This window comes from Heteronotia binoei, chromosome 10 (genome assembly GCF_032191835.1).
Source record: "Heteronotia binoei isolate CCM8104 ecotype False Entrance Well chromosome 10, APGP_CSIRO_Hbin_v1, whole genome shotgun sequence".
Lineage (NCBI taxonomy): Eukaryota > Metazoa > Chordata > Lepidosauria > Squamata > Gekkonidae > Heteronotia > Heteronotia binoei.
This window is the reverse complement of record NC_083232.1, coordinates 42,947,894-42,961,715: the sequence shown is the minus strand read 5'-3', so window position 1 is coordinate 42,961,715 and position 13,822 is coordinate 42,947,894. Positions and strand designations below refer to the sequence as shown.

Here is a 13,822-nt window from a genome sequence, read left to right as displayed (position 1 = left end):
GTCAAAGCAATTCAAGCAGGATTGGCACATCAGTGCCCCCATTAATTTCTGTTTGTCACATTCTGTCATGCAAGTTACACCAGAGAGGAAATGACCGTTGGGGATTTTTTAAAATGTGTGCTTGTGGCACTTGGTCCCCTCCAGATATTATCCCTGAAGTACAACAAGTGGATACAATTAGCTGCTGTCCACAAACAGCTGTGAGGAAGGAGAAACCCTGATCTGGGCCTCAGAGCCATGTGTCTTTCCTGTTAGTGAGGAGATTGCTATCAACATCTGCCACATTTTAACCCTTGATGAAGAAGTTAGGTTCTGCTGTGAACAGCCAACAGTCGTGTGTGTGTGTGTGTGTTTGTGTTTGTGTTTCTGAGTTTCTCCCTTTTTTCAGGGGCCTCAGAGGGTGGAAGCCAGCTCACAGCTGGGCACCCTAAGTTCCCTGGCTACCTTCAGGGACATATCTCATTATTAGTCTTGTACCAGAAGTCATGGTCTTCCTGGTGGTGCTTCTGCTGGCTGCAGACTGCTGTCAGTGTCCCCTAGCAAGGGATTTCCTCATGGCAAGGTCTCTTCAGATATGCAATCAGTTTTCAACAATATGGATCCTGTTGTGTCCCACATAACTAAGGTTCCTGCAGACTGAGAGGCCTGCTGTCTGGCGGTGGCCCCTTTACTATTCTCGGAGTGGACCCAAGTGAAGCCTCAGGCCTTCAGGCAGACCTGGAGGCCCAGTCCCCCCCTACTGACCAGATGCTGACTGGTCCCATTTGGAGCCACCGGAAAGCCTCTTCTTCTTTCTCTCTCACTCCCAAGCTCTCTGGTTGCTAAAGCAGCTTGAGGTGAGTCTGGGCCAGTCACTTCTGGTATCAAAAACATGGCTCCTACAACTAATTGTGAAAGTTCTGTGTTGTCGTTTTGATTTTCTCGGTATTCTGTGTCCAAATTTGTCAGAGAATCTGCTGTATGTATATTGAATTGTAAAAGAATAGGAAAATCCACAACTCTTGGATTTAGTACATCTTTCATGTAAATAGTACATTAAATTGTTAATGCTGAAATAAAATGACATTCTGATCTTGAAATCCATGTGTGAGGTTCCAACTGTTTTGAGTGAGCTAGGGAATTAGGAAGTCAGTATAGCATGGAATTCCATAGAGAACTGGTTAACATCCCAGTTTTAGTTGTACAAAGTAATTCTAATATTTAAATAGAAGCCCAAGGTATCACCTGGCAAAAAATACAACACATCCCTTTGAGTTAGCTGGCAATGATGTGTAGTTGTTTTCTGCCTTAGTCAGCATTGTCGTGTAATTTGCCAGGCTGATATACAGTAGGTATCTGTGAATAGACAGACAGATGGACAGATGTCTGTAGCTCTCAGTATGTTACACAAAATATAAATGCTTTCTTATGCCTTCTGATCAAAACTCTTGATTGATTGTTCTTAGGACATGATGCTGCAACTGCTACGAGGACTTGATTTTCTGCATTCACACAGAGTGGTCCACCGTGATCTGAAACCGCAAAATATACTAGTAACCAGCAATGGACAGATAAAACTAGCTGATTTTGGGCTTGCAAGGATCTACAGTTTTCAGATGGCTCTTACCTCTGTGGTAAGTTTCAGTATATCTTAGTTCTCTTCCATTCTAATTTCCTGATTTGGCTTTTGCATAGAGTTTGTTTATTCATGAGTTTAGAAGTCATTAATGACAAATGGTAGTTGCCAGTTTTTGCAAAATATTCCTGTCGGATTTTATCTGAAACAATTGCTATTGTGCTGGAAAAAAACGATTCCTACAAATGACTGGAACTGAATGACACAGTAATAAGCTTTTGCATATTTATTTGCATATATCCTTTAATATCTTTCATTAAACTAGTTAACTAATAGTATTATCAGTGTATACAATTATGCATATTTTAGTAGAGATAGGATACAGTTTTCCACATCTAGACAATACTTAGAAGACTTGCAAATCTTGAAAAGAACTGTTAGCTGTTTGCTCAGACTTCTTAAGTCTTGAGACAATGACTACTTCAGTTATTATTTTTATGCAATCAAACTGTATTTTTGAGCCTGAAGAAAGTTAAGTGAAATGAAGCAGGGGAGAACTCTGGAAATCCAGGATTCTTTTCTTGGTCTTAGTGTGGTCTTGTTAGTTAAATATGCATTTAAAAGAATAAATAGCTCTTATAGGTCCTGCTTACAGTTTTTCAGTTGTCATTTGTCCTGCCTTCTGGGAACACTGAATAGAAGCATTTGCCTACTGCCAAAGCAGATCTGCTGGTTCCACTGTGGGAAGGAACAAGGGAGATGCAGTGGTAGCTAGGATATAAAAAATGGTATTTAGAAGCTGACCCCAAGAGCAGGAAGTCCAAGAAAAGGTGATCAGTTCCCCATGGAATTCACTGCATATATGCCATCTGTTCTGACTAAGCCATTGGCTTAAATCATAGCAATTCTGCCACTGGTTCCCTTACATGATTCTGCATAAAAAAGGTAAGCCATGTGTAGCTTTAGATTCTTCAAGAATGTTTCACAGTTCATCATCATGGGACAGTGCTCCACCACTACTTTATACTGATGCATGCCAAGTTTGCCAACATTTCTGATTGAGGTGCAAAAGAATGCTAGAATGTTTTGGGCTTGTCCAGATTAAGGTAAAGAGAATAAAAGTACATCAGATAATCACCATATCTTTAAGTGGTGTTTGCATTCCTGCCTGATGTATCAGGGCATGATAGACATTTTCAGTTGTTTTTGATAAAATTCTCTATGTAAAAATAACATTGTAATGGTGTTTCCATAATATTGCATTATTTTAAAATACTATTACCATAGTGAAAATATATATATTTCACATTGTCCAGAAATTGTCATTGTAATACATTAGAAACAATGATCATTTTTCAGTAAAGCTATTTGTCATACATTCTAATGCAGTATTTCTCAGAGTGGGGGTTTTGGATCCTATAGTAGTGCAGAGTTTCCAGGGATTGTTTGTAAGAGTGAACCTCTCGCATGCCATCCTGCTAACATGAAAAAATAGCCCTCTCAGTTTTCTAGGAATTGGGGACAAGGATTCTCCACCTGAGGGAAGGAGACCAAATTGGCTTCCCTTTACTTCAACGAGTGAGAACTAGCATATCCTCCCATCTCCTATAGCTACCTAGCTTCCACAACACCTCACAGCACCAGCCAGAAAATGCACCAATTGGTTATGAGGATCCAGTAGCTGAGACCTAGGATTTCTGATTGGCTGAATGGCAACCATTCTAATAGCTCTGATTCATCAGTTCTAATACAGTCATCATAATTACTTCAGTCAGGAAACTGAACTGATTTTCACAGTATTGTCCAATGAAAATTGTTTCAACCATAGACATAAGACAATGTCACTCTGTGCCCAAAAACAATAATACCCAATTTGTGGTTTCTGCTGAATACCAGAAGTTTAGGTTGTGTATGATGTTATCTTTTTCTGTTTGCATGAGCAACTTTGAAAATTTTTCCTGGCTTTTGCCCACCCCTGTTCAGCTAGCCTCTGGTTAAGTTTTTGCCTGGCTCTGACACAAAGTCCTTTGCCCCCCCCCCCAAGGCGGAATAAAGAGGCAGACACAAATACATTGGTAAAACTATGGGCCACTTTATTAAATAACACTGCAACGGCAAGGGCAACCAAACTGCGGCCAGGTCAGGGCAAGGGGTCTCCTCAGACCACTCCCCTGCCTTTTTCAGTGGGTGAGAGACCCGGCCCCCCAGCCGGAGCTGTGTGTCACAGCTCCGTCAGGCAGGCCCAGCAGGGAGGCTTGCACCGGAGGGCCCAGACACCAGACGTGCGTCTCAGCGAAAGGTACCTATCCAATCGAGTGTCCAGGACAGTCTGCATTCACACACCTCGGGTCACCAATACCCAAAGGTTGATCCTGCCAGACCCCTAACTCCCCAAAAGAGGGAGGCTAACCGGTCCTCCCCAGGCCACATGGCACTATAAACCCAGCAAAACCTACCACAACTAAGGCCAAGTCTCTACTTAGGGCTTAGCACCCACCAAAAGGCCCAAGGCCAACACAAGCCCTTGCCAAAGATCCCTCAGGAAAAGCATATTCTTTGGCACCACCCCTAAAGGGGAAACCCTAAGGTTAACCACTGGAGGACTAGCAAATGGGCCTAAAATCCTGCCCTCCGCCAGCTCCTTGGCAATCTTAGCCTCCACTACGTGCTCTAAACCCTTAACTGAACTGAGGTTTCAAGACCAAGTTGGTACCTGAGAACCCCAGATTAGGCCGCGCAGGTGACATCACCTGCAGCCACAACTGTTGGTGAATTGGATCCCAAGGGAGAGAAGGGTACAACGCGGCCCTCATCCTGAATTCTTGGTCATATTGAATCCAGGCCGCTGAACATCGTATACCTTTGTATATGATGTCCATGTACTGAATCAGCGCTGCTGCCCGCCAGGGCTGAGCACGCGCTATTACCCCCGCATATATAAAAAACCCTGGAAGCCAATTGGCCCAGGTCCGATCGACCTTCCTCTTCTTAAGCTTCTCCTTCTCTTTATCATCAAGCTCTTCCTTATCCTTTTTTTCTAATTCCCTAAATAAAAGGGAGAATATGTCAACATATTCCCCCTTAAGGATTTTGTCTCTTGTGGCGGGCAGCAGGTGATCACCCAAAAGTAAGGCAGCCTCACCAAAAGGCATAGCACCAAACGGGACCGCCCTGTAAAGAGATGGGAAACCCCATCCGCCAGTTAAAGCCGCAGCTGCCCCCTGCTGCCCGGCCACAGGCCAATTACCAAAAGGGCCAAACTGACCATGTGGCCACATCCAGTTATTCTGCTGTCCCAGACCCAAAGTTGAAGGAGTCCCGGAACCACCTGAAGCAGCACCAGCCCCATTAGGTGCGGCAGATCCCCAGGACCCCCAGGGCCACACAGGCCCAGTATAGGACAAAGAAGATCCCCCAGCTTACCAGGAGGTACAGCAGGCACCAATGCTGTTCCCGCACCAACCGCACCGAACGATGGGCCAGATCTAGCATCTGAGCCAACCAGCCCAACAGCTCCTCCATTAGCAGTCACAGCAGACCTGCCCTCCAAAATAGACAAATGGGTCAGTATATCCGCCTGCAAAGCCAGCTTAGGAACCCGCCCTTTCCCTGGCATCTGAGAAGGTAGAAGGCCAGATGCCCGTTCCAGGGCCTGCAGCCTCTGAAAAATGACTGCGTTCACCTCGTCCTCTCCCTCCTTGTCTGAAGACGAGGGGGGCGGAGGACGCTTCTGGGGCAGCTTAGGAGCCTTAAGAGCAGGCTGCTTACCCTTTGATTTTCTACCGCCTTTCCACCCCGACATGTTTGCCACCCAAAGGGATTACGGCACTAAACAAAAATGAAAGAGAGTTTAAACTGCAGTACTGCAGCTTTACCACTCTGCCCCAGGGGCTAAGTCTCACAACCCCCCAAAACCACTCAATTTCCTCACTCAGAAAAAAGGCCAAAAGCCACCCCTAAAATGGCTGCCACCTCAAAAGCACCTAAAATGGCCACCAAGGACAAGAGGCAAGGCAAAAAGCAGGCACAAAATGGCCACCAGGGACAAGAAGCAAGAGGGAAGAAAGCAACTCCAGTGCCTCATAAAATGGCTGACGCTCACCCACCTGCTGGCTGCCACCTCAGGCCCACTTAAAATGGCCGCCAAGGCCACCAGGCCCTAAAAGGAAGACCCACTGAGAAACGAGGGGCTTAACAGAATAAGGCCTTCCAAATAATGCAGCCCCCCGCTGCCCTACGAAGCGCCCCTGCAACCCCCCCCAAAAAAAACGCCAACCACAAGGGGAAAAAGGGAAGGTCCTGACACAGAACCACGCTGTGCAGGCCTTGTAAAGAGACCGACAGCCAGACGAAGGATGCCCCGCCGCGTTAAAATGATTCCCTGCACCAGTCCCACAACGAGGTCGGAGCCCAACGCTGCGCCATGCTCTGCGCCGAACAACCCTTCAAGGCCTAACCCCACCCCCCCGATGCCAGCGAAGAGCGTGACAACACCGCAGGAGGACTGACAAGAGGGGAGCGGAGGCTTCAGAAAGCACGCTGAAGCCCCGCCCCCTGAAGATGCGCCTAAAGCATGCTAAATCACCCGCTCTTTCCACTAGGAGGGGCAAAATCTCCCCGGCAGCCACGCCGTGATGCGGCGGGCTGCTGGATGTTCCATTCCAATCAAGGTGTGGAGTTGATTAGAGCTTGGATCAGGGCCCTTTGGTTGCTAAACTTTGAAGAACTGCCACTCCTTCTCTGTTTATTTTACAGTATGTTGATTTAGTAATTATAAAAATTCATATTTTAACTGATTCTGAACTTACAGCAGTAAAGATGATATATTTGTGTAAAATACTTAGAATCCCCACTCCACTACTAAAAGTATCATGCAATGTTTAAAATCAACACGAGGATATAGTCAGAAAGCCAAACAGCAGACAATGTTTTAAATTCAAAATGACTGCATTAATAAAATGAAATTGCAAAACAAATCTGGCAGCATTATTGGGGGGAGCTAAAGATGGGCCCTTCCTTACGTGTAAGGAGTCAAGTTGCTCCAAAGCCTAGAGATTTAGCGCAACAAAAGTCCTATTTCTTGCTGTCACAGTTCTTCTAAGCTTTCATTATGAGGGTATTTGAAGCAGGACTTTAGCATTGGTCTGCAGATGGCACACCAGCTGATACAGGGAGAAACAGCCCCTCAAGTATGTCCTAGGGTTAGGGGTCCCCAGTAGGGTGCCCGTGGGGACTATGGCACCCATTGACACCTCTCCTGGTGCCCACCAGATGCTTTTAGAAAGTGAGCAGGGCTAAGTGGGGCTTTTGCTCACCAGGGCTTCTGATTGGCTGTGCAAATTAAAAGGCATCCAGTTAAAGTTTCTGCCTGAAACAGTGAAGAGGTGCTATTACAGCTGAGTATGTGTGTGTTTGCGTATAAAACCTTGCTCCCTGACATTTTGTGGTTAGCTTCGCCTTCTGTGTCAGCCATCTCATGATTATGCCAACCACCCTGTGTCAACAATTCCAAAGGTGCTCACAAGCTCAAAAATATTTGGGACAACTGTCCTGTCTTTTATAGGTCAGAACCAATAACTTACATTGCAGCCAATACAACTGATACAATAGGTTATATAACCCCCTGCCTTCTTGTGCCCATTAAAAGATACCAAAAATTTTGAATGTCGACTCTTCAAAGCATTCTGCTATTGATCAAACAAGGGAATTGGATGGCTACATTGGATCTACAAGACACATACTTCTATATCACCATCCACCCTTGCCACAGGAAGTACCTACGTTTTGCGATAGGTCCAGATCACTTCCAGTACAGGGCACTCCCCTTCGGACTGTCCACTCCCCACATGTATTCACCAAAACCATGGTGGTGGTGGCAGCTTACCTGCGTCTTCAAGGAGTAGTTCTATTCCCATACATAGACGATTTCCTGGTGGTGGTGAGCTCGAGGGACCTCCTACTGCAACATCTCGATCTAACTCTGAATCTTCTTACCACCTTGGGCTTGAAGATAAATTCCAAGAAATCCCATCTTGTTCCGGCCACTGTGGTACAGTTCATAGGAACGGTGTTAGACACCAACCTACACAGGGCCTTACTTCCCCAACAACGAGCAGAGGATATATTATCCCTGGTAAACCGCCTACAATCCCGGAGGATGGGCTCGGTTTTTCAAATTCAGTGTCTTCTGGGACTTATAGCAGCAACAACCAACGTGCTTCTTTTTGCCAAGTTCAAAATGCGAACTCTGCAACTCTGGTTTCTGAAGCAATGCCGCGGCTTGACAGGATCGCCTCTTCAGATTCTTCAGATTCTTCCCTCTGTCTTCCAGTGTCTGGATTGGTGGAGAGAGAAAAACAATATTTTACAGGGAGCGCCATTTCATCTCCCACCCCCCATCTGTGACAGTCACCATCGATGCATCGCTGTGGGGTTGGGGAGCTCACCTGAATGGCCTCTGTGTGGAAGGCCTGTGACCCCCCTCTTTCCTGTATCATCATATCAACTTCTTGGAGCTTCTAGCCATCCAGTATGCTCTTCGGTCATTTCGTCCACTGATTGCTCACCGCACAGTGGCAGTTCTGACGGACAATATGACAGCGTTCAGCTACATCAATTGTCAGAGTGGGACAGTGTCGAGGAAACTGTGTGCTCTGGCAATGGACATCTGTGAGGAGAGCATAAGCCTGCAGACCTTCTTGGTGACATCCCATCTCCCAGGAGAGCTCAACGTTCAAGCAGACTCTCTCAGCATGGGGGCTGCCCAGATACACTAGTGGAAGATCAGTTGGCCTTACCTGTCACCAGTGTTCCAGCGATGGGGTCATCCTGCGGTAGACGTGTTCACTTCAGCTCTGAACTGGAAGTGTTCAGCCTACTTATCCAGGGGCAGGGCAGGCGTATACTCATTGGGAGACGGCCTCCTCTTCCCTTGGAACCAGAAGTTCCTATACCTCTTCCCACCCCTTCCATTGCTGACCAGAGTGGTCAACAAAATGTTGCGGGAGCATCCGGACTGCATTCTGATAACGCCATGGTGGCCACGGCAGTTGGTTCTCTATTCTACTAGGCCTAGCCAATGGGTCATTTCATCCCTTTCCCCCAGAACCAGATCTTCTGTCCATCCAGGGAAGGAAGGTCTTGCACCCCAACATTCCTCACCTCAAACTAACGGCACGAAGGATTACTCCCCAGGCTTTTCAGCAAGAGTCCAGCACGTTTTATTGAACAGTTGCAGGCCTTCTACCAGGCAATCTTATGATTACAAGTGGTCTAGGTTTGTGGACTTTCTGGGGAATCCCAATGTTGACGCTCATATTGTGGGACTACCACTAATTTTTGAGTTCTTGCTCATTTTAGTGGATGCAGGCCTGAATTAGTCTTCAGTTCATGTTTATCTAGCTGCTCTTACAGCTCACCATGACCCCATAGATGACTTTTCTGTGTTTGTGCATCCACAGACTAAGAGATTTCTTAAGGGCCTGCTTCGTCTGCATCCACCCATTAGGAAGCCCACCGAGCCTTGGGACCTTTCCTTGGTGCTGGATAAATTGTCAGGTTGCCCATTTGAACCTATGGCCACCTGTCCATTGAACCTCCTCTCATGGAAAACAGCCTTCTTGGTTGCCATTACCTCGGCTAGGAGAGTTGGGGAGCTCATGGCTTTGAGTTGTGACCCCCCGTACATTTGTTTTCAAGCGGATCACGTTTCATTGGTTCCTGACATCTCATTCGTTCTGAAGATAGTTTTGGAGTTTTGCCTTAGTTCAGACATTTCCCTGCCAACATTCTACCCCTTGCCGTCTTCCGAGGAGGAGAGATGGTTACATTCGTTGGACATGAAATGAGCTTTGCTTTTCTTCCTGAGTAGATCAAAAGCCTACAGGAAGGACCCACATTTGTTTGTTTCCTATGCTACTGCTAGACCAGGAACTAAGATTACATCTCAAAGATTGTTGAAAATGCTAACAGAGATTATTAAGCTCTGCTACTTGTTAGCTAAAAGACCCTTACCAGGCCCCGTGCGTGGGCATTCCACACAGATGGCCACATCCACTGCTTTCCTTTGAGGTGCTTCGTTGGCTGACATTTGCAAAGCGGCTACTTGGGCTTCACCGCATGCCTTCATGAGGCACTATACTTTGGATGTGCGCAGACATCAGAAGGCTCAAGTGGGACATCTGGTCTTACAGGCTGCTACTTCTGGATGACCTCCAGCACCCTCCTCCAGGTATGTCTGCTTGCTATTCTCCCATGGGTGTGAAGCACAGAGACCACGAAGAAGATATACAGGTTGCTTACCTGTAACTGATGATCTTCAAGTGGTCATCTGTGCATTCATACTACCCGCCCTCCTTCCCCACTGCTGTTGGTCCTCCTTTGTCTGGCCTTGACAGCAGTAAGAAGGAACTGGCGGGTTGCCTTGCCCTGCCTTGTGGGCATGCACACTTGGGGCTTGGCACATGCTCACTGGGTGTGGGCGCAGAAATCCCAGACTTTCTAGGTACTTATCAGGATTGGCGTGGGTGCCCTAATCCCATGGGTGTGAATGCACAGATGACCACTCAAAGATCATCAGTTACAGGTAAGCAACCTGTTTTTACTTACTTCCCAAACAGCCAGGAATTCTTTTGACAGGTGGCCATATTGCTGCAATTTGCAACACTTTGCAGCTTCATCTGATAAATGAATGAAAGCCTCAAAATAAATGGACATATATTTGTGGAGGCAATACTGGTCACAGATGTAGCAAGTCCAAGAACTAATAGTCCTAAGGAGAATCATATCTGGCCTTGTTCTCAGATAGTGAAGAATGGAGTAGCTATGGGGAATAGATTTTTTAGCTAGAATTTCTGCTGACCCTCAGGAAGGCTTTGAAAAGCTGCATGTTAAGAGAGAGACACCAAATGACAGAGGACAATGAGGTGGCTGATATTAGAATGACCTGGAGTTCAGTTCACTGTTACATTTTTCATTGCTTAGAAGAATGAACACCAGATTTCACAGTGGGCTAATTTTTCAAAAAAAAATCTGTCTATTCTAGTTTCAGAATGAAAAGTGGGGGGTTGTATTATTCAATCAAATAGGCACCCCAGTATTCAACATCTGTTAATGTAATATTATTTTTGCTAGCTGATTTTCTTAATGAGGAAACATCATTTTGTGTATAGCAAAGGAAGGTGAGTACTGTTCTGATCAAAGCAGATAAAACATGAGGCAAATGTGTTGAAATAGTATATGAGTATTTAAAAGACAATGTGCTTCTATAACCTATATGCTTTACCTAACATTGGAAATCTACTATGTTTCTAGCAGTACACTTCCAATATGTGTGGTTTAAATTCCGTTGAATCATAAGAAAGAGTGTCTTTGGTGCAAATCCATGTTTTGAAAGCTTGCATTGTAATTTTATCATAAATTGAATAAATAAATTATGGGAACAAATTTTGAGCCCAGTAGCATCTACCTATGTAGAGGCATCTATCTCTGTATATGACCTGTCAACCTCCATTCCAGTGTGTCTGAGAAAATGTGCGTGCACATGAAAGTTAACACCTTAAATTAAACTTGGTAGGTCTTAAACAGGGGTGTCAAACTCATTTGTTATAATGGCCAGATCTGACACAAATTAGACTTTGTTGGGCCAGGCCATGAGTGTCCTAAAATGTAATGCCAGATAGCAGAGATATAAACTTTATAAAGGACACAGACAAACAATTAAATATTTTTTTTTTAAAAAAAACACCCTTAAAATTAGACATGCTTAAAATGTTAGCACTTGGTCTTAAAGATGCTTTCTTTGTACCCCTCCCAAGGGATCCAGGGAACCGGGCAAAGGAAGCTCTGACTCTTTCCTTCCTTCCCCAGGAGACCAGGAGGAGAGAGGAGCCTTAGCAAATAGAAGGAAGAGAGGCTTGGCTCAGTAGCTCTGCTGTGCAATTGAGAGAGCCTGGCAAAGCAAGCTCTCCCTTCCCCCCCCCTTTCCTCCTCAATGAAGGAGCCTCAGCCAATGGAGAAAATAGAGGCTTTGTGCTGTAGCTCCTGTGCGATTGAGCAAGCCTGGCAAAGTAAGCTGTGATGAAGAAGGAATCTAGAGAGAGGGATAAGGAAGCAGACAACAGCCAGTTGCTTGGGGGCCTGGTAGAAGCCCTCCATGGGCCTGATTTAGCCCCCAAGCTGCAGGTTTGACACCCCTGGTCTTAAAGGTGCCACTGGACTCAAAATTTGTTGCACTGCTTCACACCAACATGGCTGCCCATCTATATCTATTGCAAATTATAGTTTTAGAGGAGTGTTTAGGCTGCAGTGCGACCCCGTGGCGCAGAGTGGTAAAGCAGTAGTACTGCAGTACTGTGATATGAACTCTCTGCTCACGACCAGAGTTCGATTCCGGCGGAAGCTGGATTCAGGTAGCCGGCCCAAGGTTGACTCAGCCTTTCATCCTTCCAAGGTCGATAAAATGAGTAACCAGCTTGCTGGGGGGAAAGTGTAAAAGACTAGGAAAGGCAATGGCAAACCACCCCATAAAAAATCTGCCGTGAAAATGTTGTGAAAGCAATGTCACCCCAGAGTTGGAAACGACTGGTGCTTGCACAGGGGACCTTTCCTTTCCTTAGGCTACATTATGACATTGAGAAAGAAACTGGCCTAAATTTTAAAAATGTTATAACATTCTTTCAATGAAGAAATTTTCTAATATTTTCCATTTTAGAGAATGTTTTCTTATTTACTGTACTTATCGTCTATGTTTCTCATTGAGGCTTAAAATGGATGACAAACAATGGAAAAAATTAGAACAAACAATGGAATAAAGAAAACAGTAAGAAATACCATAAACAGTGCAGCAGCATAAACAGTGCATTCAAAAGTAATGCAATACAAACAGGATATGTATATACAGCAAGCAGTTCAAGAAACTGCAGTCCTATATAATATATATAGCAAATGGTACAATAGACTTACAACCCTATTCCCTACATGAAAATGGCCTCTAGGCCAATTTAATTTACTACAATTATATTCCTTTTATAAAAATTCCCTCCTGACCATTAGAAAACAATGTTGTACAAACAAGATAATATATACAGTAGTAGTGGTTTAAACGCTGTCGCCTATATGAAAATTTACCACAAAATCATTTCCTTTATAAAAATGCTCTTCTGAGCAGTTTTGTGTGGCAGATAGAAGTGTGGGAGCCGTCTTGACCTCCTTAGGTGGGCTGTTCCTCAAAATGAGAGTCACAACCAAGAATGCTCTGGCTTGGGCAGCTGTGAATTTCACCCATTTGCAGGGCAGCAGTTTTGGCAGGCTTTGCTCTGATGAGTCCAGCTGATGTAGCCAGGCATGAAGGGAGAGGCAATCCTTTAGATGTGTGGACCCTAGACCATTAAGAGCTTTATAAGTGATAACCAGCACCCTAAATTGAAAGTGTATGTTTGAATATATCTTGAGGATTTGTTTTCATATTCTAAGGAAAACTGACAAATTGCTTATATATTGGATTGGGTTTGATTTCAGTAACACATAATTCCCCCAATCCCCTCCTTACTATTGTTGTTGTCCCCACATGGCTTTTGTCAATCCAGGTCTTTTAATCCCCAGCGTAGTGCTTTTGATGGTTAAAGGACACACCTTCTCCACTTTTCATCAACTGACTGGATCCAACCAACCCATTTTGTAGAAATCATTTGCTGTTTGAGAAAGCACACAATATACTGTCTACATACAAGGTTGTGTTTTAAACAACGATGAAAAAAAACCCTGTAACACAGTTCAGCCATTTAACTCAACCCCCAAATGTTCATGTAATAAGACATTTTGCTTAAATGATGGTTTTATTTACACAGGATTCACTGATGTGGGTAGGTTTGGGAAATGGACAGTGTATTCATATATATCCCTTTAATTAGGTTGTTCACTGTAGCTGGTGGTAGAGCTTCTCTTCTTTTAGCATACATCCAGTGTGGTTTTAGAGTATTGGCCTTAGAACAGGGAAGCCCCGGGCTCTAATCTATTTCAGACAGAAAGTCCACTGGGTAAAACTGGGTCAGCTGCTATCTCTCAGCCTGATCTATATTACAGGGTTGTTAGATAGATGAAAGGGGAGCATAATACCCCCTTTACCTTCCTTAGAATGAGAGTGGGATAAAAATGTAATAAATGAGAGTTTCATGACAAGCAAAGGGTGTATTTTTTCCTAGTAACTGAAGGAAAACATGAACAGTTGATTTTCATTTGCCTTTTCATATGGATGATATTCCTGAATAA

General features: G+C 44.7%; 1 protein-coding gene across 3 annotated transcripts in view; it reads left to right on the top strand.

Annotated features, from left to right (window-relative positions):
* Positions 1 to 13,822, top strand: part of CDK6 (cyclin dependent kinase 6) — a 132,163-nt gene that overhangs the window by 58,836 nt on the left and 59,505 nt on the right. For all 3 annotated transcript variants that reach the window (XM_060248507.1, XM_060248509.1, XM_060248508.1), the window contains one exon: positions 1,446 to 1,613. In XM_060248507.1, coding sequence (XP_060104490.1) covers positions 1,446 to 1,613 — 168 coding nt within the window. The remainder of the gene's footprint in view (positions 1 to 1,445; positions 1,614 to 13,822) is intronic.